Here is a 25,138-nt window from a genome sequence, read left to right as displayed (position 1 = left end):
TTGTTGAGAACATGGTAAATATAAAAGAAAGACTTTTGAAAAATATCCGTGATGTAACTATTGAAAATGAAAAAAAGACATATTTCCCTCCTTTATGGATTTTCAAGTGCTTGTGAAGTTGAGAAAACGCCAAATAAATCTGAAAGTAAGTTGAATGCTGTCAGACAGAAGATATTGTTGTCATTTAAAATAGACATATTGCATTGTGTTTTAAAGTAACTCTGTTAGAGTCATCTTGTTTTCTAAAATTCATTTTTACAATGAAGAATGCCTTTAGCTATGTTCTCAATTTTAGTAGAATCTGCACAGTCCTTTTATACTGATGGTGTAAATTACACCTAAATCAGTAATGTGACATTTAGCTGTTTACTAATTGGTGAGTCACAAAGTGGTGAGTCAGAACAGCCTCTTGTGGTAAACACAGTTTGCAATAACAATGAATAATCACAGTGTGCTCCAACAAACATCTAACCAGTGAGGTTTACATAGCAAACATTCCTAGAAAACAGTCCTTGAAACCATTAGGATACAATTTTCAATATTATAGGGAAGCTCTTCACTCCTCTTAGTTAAGAGATGAGCAGAAAACTTTGTCACCATAAGATACAGAATATGGATTTGGCTTACATTTTATGTGAATGGGCATGTAAGTAGTCATCAACTGCTTCTTTTATCTATCTGCATCCAAAAAAATAGCTAGTATTAGAACACTGGCTCTGTGCCAGGCACTTTTCTATGTGTATATAAATATTACTTTATATTTTCCTTTATGGAAACCCTATGGAGTAACCATTATTCAATATCCCAATTTTTTAAAAAGACTGAAGTTATGATTAACTGGAGTAGTTTGTTCAAGGTCACAGAGCTGAGATGTGAAGAATTTGAACCCAGACAGTCTGGTCCCGGAGCCTGTGCTTTTTCCCCTCTATCTTATACTGTTCTTTTGTTTCACCAACCAAAGGTTTATTGTTAACCCAGTGATTTTCGGTCTCAAAAGTCCTTGTGTCAATAACTTCCTAAAATGTCTTTCAAAAAAGTATTTGGTTTTAACTTGACTTTTAATCAGGGATGAATCAACGATATTTTGAGCTCATAAAAAAATTCATTTCCACAAAGAGCTGTTGGGAGAAAGCATACATCTGTTCACTGAGCCATTATTTTGAAATTTCAAGAATATGTGCAGTCTGGGCCTTTTCAACACTTCACTGAAACATAACTCAGTGTGATGAGATCAACAAGCAACTTACATTTTAGTAGGTGACAATAGGGAATAAAAAAAGACTCAATTTTTCTGTCGAGCAATTCTGACTTGCGCTGGGTGACACCTGCTGATTGATGATCTCCTGCTTGCGTGGCCAATTCACTGAGAGAATCAACACAGATGTGTACAAACAATGTGGGGAGTGGGGGTGTCCATTCTCTTGAAGCAATTCTATTTTGGGGTTAGATTTATAATGTTTGTGTGTGTGTGTTTTTATTTTATTGGCAATAGTGGCTCCTATGAGGTTTCTAAGAAAGTGCAGAATGAATGTTAGCCCTTGAAAGTCAATTGTTCAGAAATTCCAAAACATATGCTGGTCAATGGGTTTGATGTCAAAACAGAAATGATTGATAGAAAGGAGGACATTTCCTAAGAGAGCAGCATGCAATCTAACTCCTTTGAGTGCCCTTGAGGGATACCAGTTTGCAAGGCTGGTGTTTACTATTTCATTTGACTTGGCTGTGGCATTTACATAGTAATGGTTTCAGTTTAACTTGGGAATGTTATTTTAAATCCTATCCATGCTGCATATAAAAGTGTCTAAATGAGTTATCTTATGTGTTTACTGTTTCTCAATGTTTGTTTGCATGCCTATTTGAAGTTGCTGTTTGCCAATCACTGACTTCATTGTAATATACTGTCATCAGGGTCCCATAATAGAGAATATGGTCCTCTGGTACCTCTAGTGACAAACTCCCATATTTGAGGGTTACACCAAGTTCCATCCTAATCCAAGCTATTTCTTTTAGTAAGTATCCAGGTGAGTGGTTTTCAGTTGTGATGTTGGTCTTGAAAACAGCACACAGCCCTTGTTGGGCCTGAGGGGATATACAATACACGTGAATGTCATTTGTCATTTGTGTAGGGGCAGAGGAATGGTTGAACATCACTGATTTGGTGAATAGCAATGTAGTGGGTAAATGCTTTGTAATTGACTCAGCTGTTCAAACCAGGACAGCTTTATTTTCTATAACAACTTTATTTCTAAGTCTAGTAACCATTTTGCCTTGTGTCAGAAAACTTGCTTTAAGTAAATACAGGGTTTTCTCAGTAAAATCATGACTTTCTAAGTCAATTCAGGATGTCCTCTGTCAGTTCAGATTTCCTCCTCCCCATCCTTGAGGTGAAATGCAGAGGGCTTAAATGGTTGTCTGGAATTGGTTGGGAATACCTGGCCCAAATGGCATCTGGTGGGGTGGAATACTTAGGGTTCGGTCTGGGACATTATTGGTTCTAATGTCCTGATGTCTGAATCCCTGTAAGTCTCTCGCCGTTGATCTACATGCTCTGCATCCTTTTTATTATAATATTGATACCCATCCATGTCCACTAAGTCTCTCTCTGTTAATTTCTATGCTTTTTGTGTGCCTGTGAAAATTCAGCTGCTCTAGTTCCAGTCTGGCAGAATGGGGCTGTCCTGGGCTCTCTGGGCCTATTGGTACTACTGCACGGCTGCCTCTGCCCTGGTGGAAACTTGCAGGCTATTGTCACTCAGGCTTTCTGAGAGGAATTTGTTGTCAATCCCTTCTAGTCTCAGATTCCTAACATCCTATTTGGGGGCTAAAAATTGCCTCCTCACTGGGGTCTGTTGGGGGTTGGAGGGCTAGGAGAGGGATAGCAGGGGGTGGAGAGATTGGGGAGGGATAACATTAGGAGAAGTACCTAATGTAGGTGACAGGGGGATGGAGGCAGCAAACTACTATGGCGTGTGTATACCTATGTAACAATTCTGTAAGATCTGCACATGTACCCCAAAACTTAAAGAATAATAAATAAAAATTGCCTCCTCCCACCCCACTGCTGGGAGGGTATATGGAGATGGGGCACAGAGATTTTAGCTAGTGTTTTGCTTTCTTGCTTTTGTCTCCATCACCCTAGAAACTAAGAAATTTGCATTAAATCTAATCTAGGGTTGCATAATTGGTTTATGTATTAATGAAGCAGGAAAGGCCGTAAAACAAAATTCTCAAACACTGAACTGGTAAGGAAGGGGTGATTTATTTGGCCAGGAGCAGCAGAGGCATAGTTGCCTAATAGGCAAGCTCCCCACCAAAGAAAATCCTTGCCCTTTTAAAGGCTTACAACTCTAGAAATTACATGTGAAAGGGCCTTGATCCATGAAGTGGGTGTGGGGTATGTGACTTAGGTGGGGTTTGATTGTGTTTAAGTAAAAACAATGCCTTCTGGAAAGATTCCTCCATACCATATCCGTGATCTGTAGATGGGATTGTGGTTAGCAGTAGGGGTCTTATTCTTAACCTGGCTGGTCCCTCCTCTGGCTGACTTCCAACTTCTCCTTTTGAGATGCAATGTAGAAGGCTGAAGAGGATTAAGGGTCTCCTTCCTCATTAACATATATTCTAAGAGAACTTTTTAAGGCATAGATTTATTCTTAAACTTGAAAGTCATAACCCAAACTCAGAATCCTTTTTTTTTCATTCTATTATCTCTAGAGGAATTTTCAAATTCATCCTTTCTTCTTTCGTGTTCATTGTGAACTCTCTTTTCCAATACAGGAAAGAGACCAGGGCTTCTTAAGCTGCTGGCCTAACATGAGAAGGATAACAAAGTAAAAAGGTATTATCAGGAATAAAATACACATCTCTTTGTTACTAGGAAGGGGTCCCAATCCAGACCCCAAGAGAGGGTTCTTGGATCTCGCACAAGAAAGAATTCAGGGTGAGTCCATAGAGTAAAGTGTAAGCAAGTTTATTAAGAAAGTAGGGCAATAAAAGTATGACTACTCCATAGAAAGAGCATCTCTGAGGGCTGCTGATTGCCCATTTTTACGATTATTTCTTAATTATATGCTAAACAAGGGGAGGATTATTCATGCATCCCCTTTTTAGATAGGGTAACTTCCTGACATTGCCATGGCATTTGTAAATTGTGGCACTGGTGGGAGTGTAGAAGAGAGGATGACCGGAAGTCACTCTCGTCGCCATCTTGGTTTTGGTAGATTTTAGCAGGCTTCTTTACTGCAACCTGTTTTATCAGCAAGGTCTTTATCACCTGTATCTGTGTCAACCTCCTATCTCATCCAGTGACCAAGAATGCCTAAGCCTCCTGGGAATGCAGCCCAGTAGGCCTCAGTCTCATTTTACCCAGCTCCTATTCAAGATGGAGTTGCTCTGTTTCAAATGCCTCTGACATGTTCATATAAAAATATTACTTTGCCACAAAGATGATTAGGATTGGATGTTAAGATAACCAGTCTATGAACACATTTATATAAGCTCATAGAGAAATTTCAAGTGGTTGCCTTTTGAGAAGCCATATGGGGCACTAGAGAAGAGCATGAATTATGGAGTCACATGGTTTGGATTCAAATTTTGGGAGTGTGCCATAGGGAAAAGTATTTAACCTCCTTGTGCCTCAGTTTCTACAAACCTGGCTAATAACCAGAGTTGTTATGAGAATTAAATTAGTTACTATGCATAGAACACTCAGAACAGAAACAAGTTAGTAGCAAGAACTAGGCAAGTACTAATTATTATTATTGTTAGGTTTTGCCAGCCCATGTGTTAGAAATATTTTTAACGTGATAATCTCATATACGCATATGTTCTAAGCAACACATGTAATCATTGAAACATAGGCATTTAGTTACCTTTCCAGTTGAATTGCTTACTTTTAACTTTTTAAAAACTTTCTTGATATACTTGATTAGCTGTTTAGGCATTATATGAACAAAACTTCTTTTATTCATATAGAGTTGCTCAGTACAAATGGTAGCTATCCAGAGTTAGCCAAACTTCAAGGTTAAGGACATTGATACCTCCAGATTAAATCTACATAAGACTTGTGCCCCCAACTGCACGAAACTAGGACTCAAAGAGGAGACAAGTTCATGCAAGACTACTCTCGCTACTGACACCAATGGCAAGATTGGGTATTTCCTAAAGCAGGTTTCATAATTCACTAGGAAGACTCACAGAACTCGTTGAAACCGAGTATACTTGTGATTCATTCATTACAGAGAAAGATACATTAAAAGCAGTCAAGGAATGAGATGCATAGGGCAGAGTCTGGTAGGGTTCCAAACGTGAAACTTCCATTGTCCTCATGGATGATTTACCCTCCTAGAATCAAGGTGTGACAATCCCCATGGAATACTACCAGTCTGGAAAACTCAGCTGAGTTTTGGTGTCCAGAGTTTTTATTGGGGCTTCATTATATTGCATGATTACCTGTGTGGTTGAACTCAGTCTCTAGGTTATGACTCAGACCCTCCTAAGTTATATGGTTGGTCTTTCTGGCATGACCAGCCCACATCCTTAGACCACTGAGTGTGGCTAGCCCTGCAATGAGTCATCTTGATAGCAGAAACTATTAAGTGTGGTCCAAGGACCCCACCATCAATTACAAAGACATACCAACAATTTAGGAAATTCCAAGCCTTCAGAGGTTTTCTCCCAGGAACTCTTGGAGAAAAAGACCAGACTTAACTTTGGGTAAGGCTAAATTTTTTACAACACATTAGTAGAAGAATCAGCAAATTTCAGTGTTAGGAATCTAAGTGTTCCCATTGTCCCACAGTGCCTGGCTCACTTGATCTGTCACCTCAGCCTAGAACCTCAGGTTTGGAGGTGATTGGTCTAATGCTGCTGCTGTGCCCACTGTGCATACAAACATCCTCTGCAGTTTTCCATATTGATACCTGTTTTTATGTTAATTCCCTTTTTAAGGTCATAATTTTTTGTCTCCACTCATTGGACTACAGCCTCAGTTCCAGAAGCACTGCTTCATACGTTTTCAGTCCACTCCAGTCAGTGTTTGAATTAATGGAATTGTCACTAGGACTATCCACACTTGAGGGACAGCCAAACACAAAGTAAGATACATGCCTGATGGCTCAGATTCATTCATTCATCACTATTTGTCATACTCCTTTGTGCCAGGCACTATTCTGAACACAGAGCATTTAGTGGAACTTAGAGGTTAATGGAAAGGACAGATATACAAATAATCACACAGAAATACACAGAAATTATAGGGTTCTTTAAAACAGTAACACAGGGGAACAAATTTAGGCTGAGGGGCAGGGAAGTGTTCATTGAGGAAGAGACATTTTATGAAAATGTAAAGAAAGGTAAATATTAGCCAAGTGACTAGAAACCGTGATTTGATTTGAACTGGTAATAAAAACATGATGTGAGCTTTATGTTTAGTCTGCACTACTTCCCCACTCCCACGAAATGAGGAAAATATTTCTTAACTAAACTTGAAATTCAATGGCCCTTTTAATCCAAGGACCTTACTAGTTCTGAAGGTTAGAAAGAAACCTTGTGAAGTAATGAGGAAACATCCAAGAGAAACTTTTGAAGAGTTTTCAGTATATCTCCTGCCTGTGTCTGCAGCAACTGGAGGCTCTTTTCTGTTTTTTAGGATTTCCAAGCAAAGGAACAGAAATCATTATAAACATGAATGCTTCCTCATTGAAATGAGCCAAGCATACTGCAGTGAAAAAGTTAACCAGGTCTGATACTCAGCTTAAAGAATGCCAGAATGAAAGCTGTGATGGGTCTCAGACTAAACACTGTGAGATGTCTGTGTGCTAAGGGACAAGAAAGAAAGGAAATTGCTTTACCTAGTGTAAGCAGATCAGGATTTGGGAAAGCAGAAGGCTCATAAAATCACTGGGCAGACTGGAGAAAAAGGTTCTAGGCTCGACTTCCAGGAGTGATGCCCAGAACAACCCATCCATCAGCCTCATAAGAAGGCTGCTGTCCTGTCCCTATGCTAGCTGCCTCCAGTGCTGCCAGCCACAGAATATATAGCCAAACAGGTCCAAACAGGAAGTTACTGCTCCTGGCCCAATCAAGAAGGTGCTGCTGCTGCCTAATCTAGACCACATGGCCTCCACTGCCCCTAAGCTAAGAAAAGAAATGCCCCTACCTAGCCTGTTTGTCAGGTGGCTCATCTCTCAAAGACTTGGCTGACTACAGGTCTGCACCCTAGCTGCAAGGGAGCCTGGGAAATGTAGTTGGCAAGGCATGAGTCACAGCACTTGGAATGATAAACATGGAGATGGTGTTTTAATCCTTTCTGGAAGCCACTAATGACAGTTGTTCACTAAAAAAGAATGCTTGGAGAGACACAACAGTTATTATAGGGATAACAGAAATATTCTTAAGAATTAGGAATCCTCAGCCTTAGAAGACGAAAAATGAGAGGAAATATGTGAAAATATTTAAATGGTCACAAGAGATAGTGAAATGAACCCTATAATAAAAACAGTAGAACTGAGGTTTGAAGTTGATTAAAGTATAAGGACTTTATATCATACAAAGCCACATTTTTACAGGTGTCAGCAAGGTTTGAATTTATCATACTTTGACATTACATGTAAATGAGTTCAGGAATGAGAAATAAAAACTAGTCTTTAAAGGTAATTGTATTACTGATAACAGAAAAAAACCCTAGGTTTATCAAAAACTTTTGTCATGCCATATGGGTAATACTTATTCTTGTCCTTACTTTTTTTTTTTTTTTGAAATGAAGTCTTGCTCTGTCCCTCGGGATGGAGTGCAATGGCCTAATCTCCACTCACTGCAACCTCCATGGCCTGGGTTCAAGCAATTCTCCTGCCTCTACCTCCTGAGTAGCTGGGATTACAGGTGTGTGCCACCATGCCAAGCTAATATTCTGTATTTTTAGTAGAGACAGGGTTTTGCCATGTTGGCCAGGCTGGTCTTGAACTCCTGACCTCAGTTAATCCGCCTGCCTTGGCCTCCTAAAGTGCCAGAATTATAGACCTGAGCCACTGCAACTGGCCTCTTGTCTTTACTCTTTATCTATGCAAGACAGGGCTGTTTAGCCAATATTTATATGAAATGATTCTTTGTTTGAAAACAGACAATAACGGTAAGTGACTAGAGCCAGAGAAAATAAAGTATATGAAATATTAACTAAAGAATTAAGAAATACATGGCTAAGCAATAAACTCTCTTCTAAATTCTAGACATACTTGAAGAGGCCCTCTTTCCTTTCATTCTTTTGAATGGTTCTTCCCCCCTGCCACCATCCACCTTGGGTAGTTTCCACACGAGTGGCCAGATGAGCATTCTGCTGAATACTTGAGGGCATCCTTGGCAGATATGTAGGTCCTCTCTGTGCCCCTCTCTCCTCTCACATATTCTGTCTTATGAACTTTAGCTGTCTTAGTCTTCTCTGTCTCAGCTCAGCTCTGTTGCCTCAACTCAGGGAACCTACCAGGTTCTGCCTCAGTTTCCCCTCTATGTGCTGTGGCCTAGAAACTGTCTCAAGGCAATAAGCTGGAGCAATATTAGGGCTCGCCTCATTTGTTTCCCATCTCTCAGGATCATGGCCATTTATTGCTTGGTGTACCGTGTTTTGGAAATTGTTGATTTATGTAATTTGTCTGGAGCTTTCTGGGTTGCTGTTATTTCAAGTGGAAGGGTAAACCTGGTCCCTGTTATTTCAGCTTGGCTGAAAACAGAAGTTTAGATAAAATGATTTTTAGTGATTGTATACATTAGATAAATGTGCCCCCAATTTTTGAATCAACTCCTTTGTTAGATATTGGGGTATCTTTTCCTTCTCCACTCATTTAAATAAAGCTCTCACCAACATTTAAAAAAACAAATCTTTGTATATATTTGACAATTTTCTTAACAAAGCAGGAATTTCTAGAAGTGGAATTACAGGGTCAGGGTGCAAGGACCCTTTGATGTATATTGCCATATAGTTATCAGGGACTATGAAGTAGTTTTCTGTACAATGGAAGTGGACCCTGGGGCTAGTGTTTACCACCAGCAGGATCCAAGGGAGGAAATCATCTGGTGGTCTTGAGGTCTTTACTTGTCTCTATGTCTCAGTTTGCCAAGTCAGTGTATATTATGGGTCCTAATCTATAAGGGCCTTTCTCTACTTGTCTCTTAGACTCAACATTCTTTCACAGGCAGTGATAAAGGAGGTTTTCTGCTTATCTTCCTATGCTTGACTTGAATCTGGCAGGATCTGCAGTAAATCTAGCAGAAAATTTCTGGCAGTTTCAAGTTTTCCCATCAAGCTCCTTTGGACATGCAGCTTTACCAGCTCAAATCAGTTTTGATTTTAATTCCCGGTTGTGGGACCACCTCTTTTCCGATCTCAAATTCAATTCTATATTACTGAATTGGTTTAGTATAAAGCCTTAGCATTCTTGCTGTCTTATAATATTGAACTTTAATGCTTCAGCTATGAGCTAAGAATGGACTTTTAAAACGTGACTTTGTAAAAATACAAACTAGTACTATATTATCATATACCTTACATTAAGTTTTAAAATAATCCACATAATGTATTAGTTAAAACACCTGCTGATAGTGCCTAGAATTGCAACTATGCTCTTTTAGCCATTGCAAGTACCCAGCCCACCTGAAAGGAAAATAAATAAAAATAAAATAAATCAGAGAATGCAAAATGTAATGTCATCATATTTCAGGGGAAATGATGGGGCTGAGAGTGAATAATCTGAGGTTGAAGAGAATATTCCATACTTATTAGTACTTCAAAAGAAATGTTCACATTGTAGCTAATTACAGTTGAAATCAAGTATAAAAATTTATATATACTGTAACTTGACATCACTGGGTTCGTCATTCCCTGGAATATTTTCTCTCAATCTACTAAAGAAAAATTTTATTCTAAAAATCTTTAGTTTTATATTAAAATCACCTAGAAATCCAGATTTTTTTCTGAAAATTTCATCACTTACTAGATATGGAGCTATCTATTTTATATACTTTGTACACTGAATGATACTTCTGATTATAAAGATATTGCCAAATTAGAATGTAAAATTCAAATAAGATTCAAATTCAGATACAATGTTTGGCCAGTGGTGAAAATAGTATTAGTTTAAGAAAGCAGTAGAATAGAACATACATTCTGAGAAATAGACAGCTGAGAAAAATATTGACCAATGACCAAATGAATAAAAACTTTTCTTGGAGAGAGGATGGATACTGGGGGACGGCTTGGCTCAGCAAGGTGAGAAACGCATATTTCTGGGGGATGTTGGACAGCAAGCTCCTTGGAGGTTCTAAAAACTGGTTTTAGAGATAGGAGAATATTTAGATAAGCTGAGGGACGGGAAGGTTGCACAGCCAGAATAATAAGGACAACCAGGTGTGTGGGTAGAAATTTGGTGCTGACTGAATTGCATAGCAGTTTGGATAAGTATGGGAGAGAAACTGTTGTCTTGGAGTGTATTAGGATAATATTTCTTGTCCATTTAATTTCATATATACATATATATAATTCCTTGATAATAATATTAATTTTTGTTTGTTTAAAATTTTTCACTTTTTAAAAGGCATTCATTTTCATGATCTAATTCAGATTAGATCATGATTTCTTTTGATAAAGGTAGAGTGTATATTATTATCCTGATTTTCTATGTTATAAACTGAAGCTGAAAGTGGGGGTGTGCCTTCAGAGTTATGCTACCTGGCTAGCTGCAAAACTGGGACTAAGACTCCAGTGTTTTTTTCTACTAAATCATGCAAAGTGGCCTTTTAACAAAAGTCCGCAATAACTATTACATTCACTTATTCTTCCAAAAACCACTGGTAGGCATCCTCCTAGATCTCAAGATTGGGCAGTTTGCAAAAGAAACATCAGAGATCAAGAAACACAAGTGATGCTCACGCCTGTAATCCCAGCACTTTGGGAGGCCGAGGTGGGTGGATCATGAGGTCAAGAGATCATAAAACTACAAAAAATTAGCTGGGCATGGTGGCGAGTGCCTGTAATCCCAGCTACTCAGGAGGCTGAGGCAGGAGAATTGCCTGAACCCAGGAGGCGGGGGGTGCGGTGAGCCGACAGCTCCTCCGCACACTCGCCCGGGAAAAAAAAGAAAAAACCCGTTCTTCAAAAAAAAAAAAAAAAAAAAAAGAAACACAGGTGATGTCCTCACAGACCTTACATTCTTGGTGAGGCGAGAAAATCAAGTAACTAAAAAAAGAGGCAATATATAAGGACATGGAAAGAAAGTTAGCAAGACTAAGTCACTTCTGATGAAAAAGAGGAAATGTAATTCCACACAATTTTTAAAATTTAGTTTCTACTATTGTTAATTACCTGCTAATCCCTTTGTGGATACAAAAATGAACAAACACAGCCCTTGACATCAAGAAACTCTCATTATCAGAGCAGAGGACAAAGCAGGGTAGATCAGTGAGAATCTTCCTGGCTCCAGGCACTAAGTTAAGCAATAGGGACACTGTAATGACCAAGACATGGTTCCTGCCCTCATAGAGTTTGCGGTCTATCAATTTTACCAGCTGCCTGATTGATGGAAATGAGGTTTGAAGTCAGAAACGTTGGGCCAGACTGAGTTTCTCTGAAGTGGGTTCTAATGGTTTCCACACCAGCTGGGAGCCGGTGCCTGGTCAGTGCTCTCTAAGCACCTACTGAGGTGCTGAAGGACAGATACAGGAGAAGGGAAACTGACCAAGGCAGTGGTTTCTACTAGTTCATTCATTTGACTACAGGAAGGCATTGACTTCTACCAGAAACAACTTGAATTGCTAGGTTTGGCACCTGAGATTCTTTCTGTGACCATAGTGTCCACACAGCAAACTCTGAGGATGCTGAGAAAATTGAGGCAAATAAGTCTGTCTCTGTGAATAATCTTGTTAACTCTATGAGGAAACCTTTATCCATGTTTATGTTTTCTTGAGTTTTACTTGTGCATTTCTTTGATGGAAGAATGTCTTGGTTTTCAGGAAAGACCAGTGGACTCTCAGATGAACAAGACTTCTTATTTTATTTCATAAGAACAGTTTTCTTTTGTTTTCCCTCTCTGTTAGGGCCAGCATCTTTTGTATCTTCTCTCTGTCTCACCCTGTAATTCCACTTGGACCCTCCAATCTCAGCACTCTTTCTTTCAGGAAAGGAATACAGGTGCGTCCAGTACTTCTTAAAAACAGGAAGCTAGGAACATGTATCATAATAGAGAAGCTGCACTCAGTAGTCACTGGGGCAGCTACCTAGGCCAGGATCTAAGGCTTTTGAAGGGGATGAGGCACTACTGAGAGCAGACGGGCAGGGTTGTGTCTTCCGGCTTCATGTCCTCTCTATTCACAAGGAGAAAAGGCATGCCTTAGCTTAGATTCCCTTAAAAAGCTGAGTCTGAGATAAAGGTTTGCATGCAGGGCATTTTTGGAAAATGATTTCAGGGAGCAAGAGTGAGGGATCAAGGGAGTAGATTTGGGTAGTGGAGAAGGCCGGAGCAATGGTGCATAATGGAGCTGGCCACCATGTGCACGACTGGTGCCTGATTCTGACGTGACCTTCTGAAGAGTCTTTTAGAATATGCCTCAGACTTTTCCTCTTGCAGGGCATGGGGGAAAAATTTACTCATTTCTTTCTCCCATTGTTCAAAAGTGAGCCCATTCTCCTTTCTCTTTCTTGTTCTTCTTCATCTCCCTTTTTTCTCTCTACTATTTTTCTTTGAGAAATGAAGATATGAGATCCAAAATGCAAGAAAGCCAACTTGGAAGAGTGGTACTAAAATGTTTAGGATCACATTATGCATATAGAGCAATCAGTTCACGTAGGGAAACGAATGGTCAAGGGAAAGGGAATCTTTAGGGGCAAAAAAAGAAAGAAATTAAGGTTCTTGAAGCATTTGAGAGAAATTATTAATAAATGTTTTTAATACTCTGTTGAAGAACTTAGAAAAAATAGGACACTGACATAGAATAAATGAAAAAAATGTAATTATTAACTAAGAAAATACATTGTATCAGAAAAAAATATATAAACTCATAGTTGTCATTTTGGCTGGACAGTGGCTTTGGTCATAATCATATATGCACTGTCTATTGAACCCCAGCTTATGATACATATAAAACTATGTTGAGAAGGTGAGAGTAGTGGCATGCTACCATAGAAGGAAGTCAATAGATAATGGTTAATAATGATAAACCAAGGGTATATACATATTATTTAGAAATTGCTAGAATGGATTTGAATTGGAAGGTGGGGGTAGAGCATGGTATTTCTGTTTTCTTGATGGGCTAAGAAACAAATAGACTTTTATAATACTATCGGCTTTCTAGATATGTGCAGGTAGTATTTTGATTTAAAAATTCTTTGATTTTAAAAAATAATGTAGCTATAATTTAATAAATATGATTAAAGTTGAATAGTAAGAATTATAATAATAAAACTTATTTTGATATAAGAATTCCACTGGGGTTGGGAATACTAACGTTAAGAATCCTTGGGGGATATAGAGAACCATTGATTTAGATACATTGGGTTTGATGTTTTTCTTCATGAATTTCCACAAATGCAAGCTTCCATTAGAGATCTCCACATGAAAACTTAGAACCTGTGCTTTTTTCCAAATAAGTCACTGAGCTTCCCCAGAAGCATCTCTTACCAGTCTTTCATTTCCACACCGTGAACCAAACCATAGAGTCATCCTTCTATCATAATTTCTGCAGCTAGTCTCTGTTTTTCCTAACAGTATTAAAAAGGCCAAGTGCTGGACATAGGAAAGAATCTGAAAACTAAAATTATTATAAGGTGCTTCTTATTTATACTCCACATATTTCTCCAACAATTTGTGGTATTAACCCATACTGAGTATTAGCAAACTCATAGTGCATCTAAAACTAATATTAATAATTGATACCCTTTATGTAACACTAACTATGTTCCAGGAAATGTGTCAAGCACTTTGTGTATGTTACCTCATGTAATCCACATGACTGGGGTCAGGTACTATGGTTAACAATGTTTCCTTTTTATAGTTGAAAGAAAACTGAGGCACAGAGAAGTAAGTTGGTCAAGATCATTCAGTTAATAAGTAGCAGAATTGGGATTTTTATACTCTGTATATTTTACTTCCAAGGTAAAAATCACATATTGCCTGATTAACATACTTGGTGATGATGTTGTAGAGAAGAGAGATGGTCTGGAAGGGGAGAATATGTATTTTAAAAACTTAAAAAATTCTACATCATCTGTCCAAGGATAGAGACAGACAAGTCTGAAAGACAGGAGTGAGAAATGATGCCTCAACTTTAGAGTTTATGTATGGGCTCCAGGTGCCTGGGGAGCACTGTGTCCCACAGCGCAGATGTAGATGGCAGAGTCTCTGGGCTGGGAGGCTGTGATGTGCAGCGAGCTGTGTTTTTCCTGTAGGTTTATTGTGGCAATTAATCTTCCATTCTTCTTATTCTCTGAGCTCAGAGTAAACAAGGAAACAATGCCTCCTCCTGGATGCTGTTGTAGCCACTGTAAGTTGGTTATTCCTACCGAGTAGCTGCAGTTGATCGTGATTAATTCTCCTTCCTGGACAGTCAGTTCCTGAGGACTCTGCTGCACTTCATTTTTGGCGGCACTTACACCTGTTCTCAAAGACATAATCAGATACAGAATATTACAATTATTGCAACATTTATACACATATGTTTACACATTTTCAGGAGGGCACTCCAGATTAGCCACTTGGAATCCCTTCTCTCCCCTCCCCAAAATTTTGAAAAAGATCCTATGTCCTGAAACTCCCCAACTTACAGCTCAGCTGAAGCCACAAAATAGCCGACAAAAACTGCCCGTTCTTCACCATTATTACTGCAGCAGAAGCTCACACAGGTCTCTGTTGGAGGATTTTGGAATATATGTTAGTTGGACAAAGGAGTCTTTTATTATTAAAACATCTCTACATTTACTTTAGAAATCAGAGGGGATTCTCAGCCCATCAGATGCAGCAGAAATGCACATTTAAGAACTATTTACAGTTTTACCTGCAAAGTGAGCCATCCATGATCTTTTAAATGTAACACTCACATTGCCACCTAGCGGCATGTTGCACAGACATTTATTATGTGGCTCAAATACTTGAGCCCAGGAGTTTCAGGATACAGGGGGCTATGGTCATGTTACTCCACTCCAGCCTGGGCAACAGAGCAAGACCCTGTCTCTAAAACAAACAAACAAACAGCCCCTCCCACCCACAATACAGATCGAGAACCAAACTTAGCCTCCTCCTACTAGGAGTCCTAGGAGTAGGGTGGGGTAATGTGGGGGAATAGAAGTCTGGTGATTCTTTGACTTCAGCCAGCTATGATAGATCAAGTAAAGTAGCTGCATTTCACACTATATCTTTTGAAAACTCAAGGACAGATCTGTTCTTTTTTGTAAGGGTGTCCTTATAGTTATCTCTGGTTTCTTTATATGACATCCCTGTTTCTTTCTGCACATTGTATTATTGCAGACTACTTTATTAGTTTTATCTTTTTTTTTTTTTTTGACTTGCTAAGTTTATATCTCTTCAAATGTGATTCAAATATTGTTGCCCTGTCAGAGTGTTACTGTAGCCATCTGGTTTCCACTCGTTTGATTGCTATCTATGATAGTTTCAGTGGTTTTATCACATTCGTGAATTATTTTGAGCTTGTAGTCCTTTTTCACTTCTGGGATTCCTTTCTAAAGAGATGACATAGAGGTCATGGTTGTCCCAAGTACCCTCCTTTTTCAGGCAATAGTGCTTGGATCTGGGTAGATACTAGGCTCATTAATTTGAACTAGAGGTACAGAAACAGCAGTTAGACAGTGTAACTAGACCTTTAAAGCCCTGTGGGATTCAAACCAGACTCATCTCTTAGCAAACAGAGCTGGGTATGTTCAAACTGAAGTTATTGTGGAGTAGAGTATGACAGGCTTACAGTAGAATCTGGTTTCCCAGGAGAACAGATTATACATTCAGAGAAAAGTAGATTCAGATAGCATAGCCAATTGGTGATTTTCTTCTTTCTGTGAGCCCTAGCTGTATTTTTCACAAACTGATTTTATGAGACTTTATAATATCCTTCCAGAAAATCTTTTCCTTGTGTTACTTTGAGTGGGTTAATCAACAAATACTAAAAATTCAGGATCCCTTCTTCCAGATATTACAACTCATTTTTATAAAACTACTAGATACATATATGGTTATCTCCATTAAATTCTATGTTGGCAGGTTTAGTCTATCTTTCCAATTTGTTCAGTTGATTTTCAATTTTTAATTTATGCTACAAATAAACATATTAGTGGGACATCATCAGGACATCATCATCATATACCAATCTCAAATTTTGGTATTTGCACAATTAATTCTCAGATACCATGTGACAATCTACATAAGATCAATGTGAACAGGTCAGGGTGAAGGATAAAATCATGAGGTTTAACAAAAGGGCCATTTTTCTAAATTGTATCTTTATATATGGCTGTTCTCTCAGCTGAGGATTCACCAAGTCTAGCATTATGCGAATGACAAAGTGAATAGAAGATATGGTCTAGATCCAAATGAACTTAAGTTTGAGCTCTAGTCTTACTACTTACTAGATTCTACTGGAATTTTCTGCACAATACTACAATCCTCAGTGTCATTTTTCATAAAATGGGGATAACAATACCAAACTTGTAGTTTTCTGGTGAGGATTACAGATAACATTGGGAGTTAACAAAGTATAGAATTTAAGAATGTAGGCTTTGGACTAGTCAACCTGTATTTGTATGCCAGGTCTTCTCTTACTAACTCTGTATTCTTGGGCAAGGTAGTTAATTCCTCTCTATTATATAAGGATTGCATCTACTTCATGAGGTTGTAGTGAAGGCAAAGTGAATTAATGCATGCGACCTCTTAGAACAACACTTCATGCACATTAAGCCCTTGATAAACATCAGCTCTTATTACATATAAAGTACAGTGGGTCTGTGATAAACATGACACTCAACAAATAATATATATATTTTTTCCCACTGATATAGTGAAAAACAAATTATTAAATGTCTTGCAAATATCTGACACATTTAAAGTACATGGAAGTCCTTTGAATTTAGCAGGCTTGTTTTATAAATGTCTTTAGTGAGCCCATTCTGGCTTATACTGATCACTGCATTATTTTCTAAGAGCCCACACATTATCTGTTAATAATCTGCTCTAGAATTTTGCTGGGCATCATTCCATTATTTCTGTGTTCACAAGTTGGGGATTTCCTTCATTCTCCATAGGTTTTCAAAAAATTTGCCCAATGCCTTGCCAACCATGCCTGCAAACTCTTTCTGTATGTTGAGTATTAGTTTCAATGACCCAGAAGACTTGATCATTTTGAAAGCATCTAAGTCCTCTCTTATATCTCTTTATCTGTCATAATTTTTCATTTATTTATTTCCAGTTTGAAAATTATTCTTTTTTTTTTTTTTTTGAAATGGAGTTTTACTCTTGTTGTCATCCAGGCTGGAGTGCCATGGTGAGACCTCAGCTCACTGCAACCTCCGCCTCCTGGGTTCAAGCTATTTTCCTGCCTCAGCTTCCAGAGTAGCCAGGATTATAGATGCCCTCTGCCACCCCCAGATAATTTTTGTATTTTTAGTAGAGATGAGGTTTTTGCCATGTTGGCCAGGCTGGTCTTGAACTTCTGACCTCAGGTGATCCACCTGCCTCAGCTTCCCAAAGTCCTGGGATTACAGGCATGAGCCGCCATGCCTGGCCCCAAATTATTTTATTTGATGAAGAATAGAGGATGAAACCAGGAGTCTAGGTGCTCTACCTCTTCTTTGTTTTCTGCCAAAATTATATTTTCCTTGATATGTAAATTAACCTTCCTCGCTACCCCACCCTCTTCATTTCTCCAAACTGTAAAATGCTTTTTATGTTCCACTTCACATTTTCTTTAAGCTTTAACTTTATTCATTAAAAAGTTTCCACCATTTAATGATTTCCTTAAAGTCTCATGCCATCTTTGCTATTCTCCTTTGTCTTTGTGTCAGTCAGCATTTTTATAATTTTTAGTTAAAGTCTGAGTTCGTATGCCTTCCCGTTCTGCTACAGGTTTTATCAGATGGCTCCATATTTCATACACTTATTAGAATTGTTTGCAATGGAATAGTAAGAATTTAAGTTTTTTAGAGTTTCTTGTCCCATTAATAATCACATTTAGACGTTTTGATTGTCTACTTTTTTATTGAGGTAAAAGTCACAAAACATAAAACTCATACTTTTAATCACTTTAGGGTGTATACTCTGGTAGCTTTTAGTACATTCACAATGTTATGTAACCATTACCACTATCTAGTTCAGCACATTTCCCCTCAAAGAACTCCCCCACATCAGTTAGTAGTCTTTCTCCACTCCCCACTTCTTCCAGCTTCTGGCAGCCACCTACCTGCTTTCTGACTTTCGATTTGCCTGTTCTGGGAATTTCATATAAATGAAATATATAATATGGGCATTTTGTACCTAGGCTTTCCACTTAGCATGATGTTTTCAAGGTTTGTGATGTTGTAGAAGGTGTCAGTACTTCATTCCTTTTTATGGCTGAATAATATTACATTGTTTAAAGATATCACATCTGTTTTATCCATTTGGATTACTTACGCTTTTGGCTACCATAAACAATACTGTTATGAACATTCATGCACGGGATTTTGTGTGGACATATGTATTGTGGGTAGATACATAGGGCTGGAATTGCTGGATCATATGGTAATTCTGTGTTTCACATTTTGAGGTGCTGCCAAACTGTTTGCCAAAGTGATAGCATCATTTTACATCCCCACCAGCAATGTATGAGGGTTCTAATTTCTCATATCCCTGATAAGACTTGTTTTTGTCCTTTTAAAAAAGTCATAGCCTTTTACTCAGTATGAAAGGTGTCTTGTGATTTTAATTTGCATTTGTCTAATGACTAATAATGAGTATCTTTTCATATGCATATTAGCCATTTTGTATCTTGGTTGAAGAAATGTCTATTTAAATCTTTTACTCACTGCTTGAGTTATATTTCTTTTTATTATTGAGTTGTAAAAGCGCCTTATATATTCTAAATACAAGTCTCTTATCATCAGGTACATAGTACATATGATTTGCAAATGGTTTCTCCCATTCTGTGGGTTATCATTTCATTTTCTTGATAGTGTCCTTTGAAGCATAAATAAGTTTAATTTTGTTGAAGTCCAACATCAATGTTCTATTTTATTGCTTGTGCTTTTGATGTCACATCTAAAAAATCATTGCTTAACCCAACATTATGAAAATTTACTCCTGTGTTTTCTTCTAAGATTTTTACAATTTTAGTTTTTACGTTTAGGTCTATGACCCACTTTGAGTTAATTTTTGTGTGTGGTGTGAGTAGGAGCTTGTGAGAGAAAAGACGATATGTTGATTGTAACGACCAGGGGCTGGGTGTGGGGTGGGGTAGGGTGTGAAGACAGCAGTGAGCATGCCAAGCCCTTTTAGGATGGTCAGCACTAGGCAGAGGGATGGCCGTGAGAGAGCTGAATTGATATGGTGGGACTTGCGAGTTCCAGTAATGATTTGAGTACTAATCTGCCCCTTCTAACCTACCTTTTCTTTTCACAGTATCTTCATGTTAAATTTGTGCGATTATTTTTATTTCTACTTCACAGATGAAAAAAACTAAAGCTCTGAGACATCAATTAACTTGGCCAAATTTGCATAGCTAATAAGTAGCAGAGCCAGAACTGACATCCAAGTCATCATATTCTAATTCCTAAGCATCATACAAGAAAGCGTGAAGGACAAGAGAGAACTGACCTAATTGAGAGCAGAGATATTATCCGAGACCCTCTTCCCTGACCCCATTTTCTGTCAAAGAAACCCCTGTGACCCTGGAATTAGAGGCAGTTATATCTCATTTTGTTTTTCTTTGTCTGCTAATAATGTCTTAACAGGACTGTCTGAAAGAGAGAGCAAGGCTCTACAACCTGGGTTTTATAGCCTCCCTACATACTTACTCTGGGCCCTTGAGGTTTCTGTACGGCTTTCCCTGTGTTCTTAGCACAGTGTCTCTCAGAAGACAGTAGTACATGGCTGAGTCTGACACCTGGACTGAATGTTTCACAATGGGGGAGTTTTTGTCTTTAATATTTCTGGCTCCAAAGTTTTTACTGTTTTCCATTGTCTCTTCCTGAAGAAACTGCAGAGGTTTGTTGGGGTATTGGACATACCAGAAAAGAGTAGGGTACCCCGTGGATGTGTATGTGCAATTCATAGTCACAGATGCTCCCTCCGAGATGGTTACTTGATCCGTCTGTTTGACTGAATTGCTGTTGGTTCCTCCTGTAGGGGGGAAAAAGGTACTGCTTTTATGGGTTTGGCCAGAGTTGTATCTTCTGGAAAAGGTGTTTATTATTTTGAAACAATAAAAAAAATTTTGAATGAAAGGTACTTACCAAACATTAAGATCAGAATTAGAAAGTCCAGAGAGGAGTTCATTGTCAGCATCTCTGGCCTAGTAGAGGGCATCACTGTTGAAATGAGGATACAAAAGTGTTCACAGCTGAACTCAGAATTCATGCATAAATTATGATTGCATTGGTGAAGAGCACCCCCACGTGACAAGTTAATGAACAGGTTATAAGACGTCATCTGCCTCTCAATGCTCTGCTCTGTGTCCTCACTACTGTTCTCATTCTGAAGAGTCACGTTGGGTGTGAGGTGGCCTTTTTGTGCAAAGGGGACTTTGCTACCCTCCTAAGTCTGTTACCTCTACAACACTTATTCTAAGGGAGAATAATTTCCACTACAACTTAGACATCACGTCACGTCATTATTTTAGACAGTTGTTTCAATATTTTCAGTTTTTATACAAAATATTGTGATAAATCTATGCTTATATAAACCCAATTCATACTACTAATTATTTCTGTAAAACATGGTGCACTGAACACACATTGTGACCAAATGCCCAATGGTGAGGGGTTAAAGTCAATATTTGGGAGAAGCTAAAGCTGAATCTGAATATCAAAAAATAGAATTAGCTTTGAAAATACAAGAATAAATATGAAATTCTATCTAAAAGGTAATTATTATAATTTTTTTAACAAAGACTTAGCATTCACATTTCAAAGTTTAGCATTACGGTAAAAGAGCAGTAACCTCTCAGGACTGTCTATTGTTGCTCCTGTTATTACCATTTTTCACATTTGCAAAATTTTTCACTGAAGATGGTAGTAAATCAAGATATTTTGGTTCTCTCTTCTAGAAGAGGGTAGTGCTGAGGGTACACTTATTTCTTTTTTATCTGGACTTGAAGATTTATTTGATAATGATGGTATAATTCAATTGAAGTCATTTTGCAAAGTCTACTTGTTTTTTTTGTTGTTGTTGTTTTTTTTTTCCTGTTTGTTATTTTTTTCTCTTCCTCAGTTCTGGCATAATTTTTATCTGGTTTCTCAGAAATGGAAATATTTCTCTTCAAATAAGCAATCTTGCACTTAGACTAGAAGTGGCTTGAATTTCATATTTATTCTTGTATTTTCAAAGCTAATTCTATTTTTTGATATTCAGATTCAGTTTTAGCTTCTCCCAAATGTTGAGTATTTGCAGTCTTTATTTCTGGCCACATGGTAAATGGCTCAAGACTCATGGTTCCAGAGGAGGTCCTTGGAGAAAAACAATTCCGTGATTTTGTGCGTATGTGTGGCTTGTCTCAATAACCTTCACTATCTGGATAGCTGGAAATAATGAATCACATTGTTTTTTATTTATGTTTCTTTGATTGCTAAATAATTTGCATACCTCTTTATAAAGTGGCCATTTATACTACTCTTATGGATTGCTCATTTTCCCTAGAAATATTAATGTTTTACTATTGTTATGGTTTGACTGTGTCCCCCAGAGCTCATGTGTTGGAAATTTAATACCTAGTGCAACAGTGTTGAGAGGTGGGACCTTTAAAAGGTCATGAGGGCTCTTTTCTCATGAATAGATTAATGATATTATCATGGGAGTGGATTAGATATCTTGGGAGTGGGTTTCTGGTGAAAGAGTGAGTTTGGCACTCTACCCGTAGCTCTGTCTTGCATGCTCTCTCTTGCCCTTCTTCTGCCTTCTGCCTTCTGCCTTCTGCCTTCTGCCATAGTACGACGCAGCAACAGATGCAGGCCCCTTGACCTTAAATTTTCGAGCTTCCAAAACTGTAAGAAATAAATCTTTGTAAATTCAAGTCTCAGGTATTCTATTATAGCAGCACAAAATGGACTAAAACGGTTGTTGATTTATTTTAATTTTAATAATAAGGGTAATTTTAATTACATTTTAAATACAAAGATATTATCAGAAAATCACATTGTATATATTTTAAATAACTAATGTCGGAGAACTTTCCTTCATTACTGGGCTTATAGTTTTGACCAGTAAGCTATGATTAGATGACAAATATGGGCAAAGTTTTGACAAATCTTTCCCCATTTCTCAGATGCAGTCTCACATGCTTCTTAACCTGGGCCAGCAAATCCAGAAGTCTGTCCAACTTCCCACATGCACTCCTGTGCTACAGGGCTCTGTCTGGTTAAAAAAAAGAAACTGCTCACATCCAGCCCCTGTCATGCCCCTTGCAGTTTGCACTCATCTCCTCCGTTAACCTCCCCTGCTGTGTCATTGGGAGCATAAAAGTACACAGTTGTGCCTAGTGCTTGGAAAGAGGTTTTCTGCAAGTGGAAAGAGGTTTTAATCTTAACCTAATGGGCCTGAAACCTTTGTAATCTTCCTTTTCATTTATCATGATGCCTCAGAGACAAAGCATTTTAATATCTCTTCGGAATATTGGGCATACCACAAGAGGAAGGTACCTACCCATGTTGTGTGTGCAGTTCAGTGTCAGGTGTGCCCCTGAAGAAAGGGTCACATAGCTCTCTGTCTAAGCCACTGAGTCTCTAGTGGTTCTTCCTGGAAAGCCAAGGTTTTTATTGGAATGAATGGAAACGGCATAGAATCTAAATAATAAAATGAGAAATAAGATAAATTATAGAGCAGCCAAAATTTTAAACTGTCGTTTTGCTCACCGGAGGGTAACAACCTCCCAAGCACTGAAGTGGAGGCAATGATCATGGCTGCCCCAGTGCTGGGGACTGTGGAGAACCCATGATTTCTCCCGGCTTGCACAGGCTGTCTCATCTAGGATTGAGGTTTCTAACCCACACCATTGATTGCACTTCCCTTCTTTAGGTTTTGGGAAGTTTGTCTTTTAGTACAGGTTTTTCTTTAAGATGTGAGACTCCAGGATCACTAAACCTACTGGGTCCTTAGAGGTATATACAAGTGCGTGGCATGACTACATGTAGGAATTCTTTAAATCTTAGATTAGCCAAAACAGACAAGTGCTTCTGCACTGGAGGAAGAAAGAAAACAAAGCACAACGTGGCATTGGATGGAATCGAGTCCTGTGTTCACTTTGTCATTCCCGGACCCGAGTGCCACTGCAGCAGCCATCTACTTTCTGAAGATTCACGTCCTGCTCACTCTGTGTTTTACGGGCCATCTCAGACTCAGTTGTTACTCTTTGGATCACTCCTCTCAGAACTTGAAACTCTCTCACCTCTAACATCAGAACTGTCAATTCCAGTGGAACACTCTTCCCATTTACAGGTCTTCTCTCCAACTATCCATGGAAAGTGCCTGCAGAAACAGAGGTGGAAACAAGGACAGGTTGGATCTGCAGGGACTGGCGAGTCTGCTTTCTTCTACTGTTCAGGGCCTGAACACTTCTGCTTAATCTGAGAATCCCAGTTGGTTTGTTGAACCTAATAATTTGTTGAGATTTTGCAGGACCCTGATCTTTTGTGGTCCTGTAAAAGATACTGAGGAATGTCTTTTAGCCAAACCAAGAAGATGGTTTCAATAAACCTAATAATCTGAAGTCCAATTAAAAAAAAAAGTAAACAAATCACAACACAATGGTATCTTATTTTGGGCTGGGGAGTGAACTCTAAGCAATACTTACAATTGTTTTTGGATCAGCGGTTAGAGGAGAGAAGCTCTGGTTTGTGAGACACATGCTGCCCTTTCTGTGTCTAGTAAAATCAATAGAAATTAGTAATGATGATGATGATAGCTAATATTTACTGAGTGCTAAGTGATGAACTAGAGGCTTTGTGTACATTAATCCACATGACTGTGAAAAGTAGGTGTTAATATTATTGTTTCCATTTTACAGATGAGGAAATTGATGATCAGAGAGGATAAACAAATTTCCCCAGGTCACACTGCTCAAAAGTGTTGATGCCACGATTCAATGTTTGATCTGTCTCTTTATTCGCCAAGTCCACAGGACTTGGCTGTCTGTTCACAGCTTATTCAATAGTGATTTACTAGGCTCCAGACACTATAAGGGTCTGTCAAGTTTAATATTTGTTGGATAAATTAATTAGTCAATAAGTAAATTAAGTATTTGATTTCAGAGCCTGGGAATTTAACTAGAACATCCATCTTTCGAAGTGTTACTTCTTTATATCCCTGCTCCTTGCCTTAGAAGAGCAGGCAACAAAGGCTCTCAGTAGAAAGCCCCATATTGGCTATGCTAAATGATTTTTAATAGTGATGCTGTGGCTGGGTGGGGTGGTACATGCCTGGAGTCCCAGCTTCTCTGGAGGCTGAGGTGGGAGGATGGCTGGAGCCCAAGAGTTTGAGGTCAGCCTGAACAATATGGTGAGACCCTAATTTCTAAAACTATTTTAAAAATAAAATAGTGTCTCTGATGAGGGTAGAACTCCAAAATGTTCAGGAGAGTACAAGGTTATTATCTAGACAGCACCATGAGTAAGGTCAATAAATGTTTCCCACTTCAAAGTTATAAAAAAGCTCACGGTACAACTCACCCTCTTATTTGGTTTGACTATTACCCTCTATATGCATATTTTTTGCTGTGCAGGTAGATGTCTCCAAGCTGGGTCTCTGCCACTGCATTGTTCCAGTTGAAGAGTTTATATTAAATATGTCGTTGTCAAAAGAACGGGTGTCTCACCATCTCAGAGGTAAGCTGAGGATGTGAGATGCTTCTTTTCTACACCAAACTGCTCAGTTAATTTGCCCTCACCCTGTATGCCACTGTTTGAATTATCAAA

General features: G+C 38.5%; 1 long non-coding RNA gene and 1 gene segment (V, D, J or C); one reads left to right on the top strand and one right to left on the bottom strand.

Moving 5' to 3' along the window:
• The window catches only part of LOC116541450, a 544,521-nt gene that overhangs the window by 218,141 nt on the left and 301,242 nt on the right, over positions 1–25,138 (bottom strand). The window contains 1 exon segment of the C gene segment in view: positions 22,153–22,163. Within this exon segment, the coding sequence occupies positions 22,153–22,163 (11 nt within the window).
• The window catches only part of LOC116541484, a 271,561-nt gene that overhangs the window by 181,756 nt on the left and 64,667 nt on the right, over positions 1–25,138 (top strand). The window lies entirely within an intron of this gene.

Source organism: Sapajus apella, unplaced genomic scaffold (genome assembly GCF_009761245.1).
Source record: "Sapajus apella isolate SASKATOON/1434 unplaced genomic scaffold, GSC_monkey_1.0 scaffold151, whole genome shotgun sequence".
Taxonomy (NCBI): domain Eukaryota; kingdom Metazoa; phylum Chordata; class Mammalia; order Primates; family Cebidae; genus Sapajus; species Sapajus apella.
Note: the sequence above shows the minus strand (reverse complement) of the source record. Positions and strands in the feature narration are given on the sequence as shown.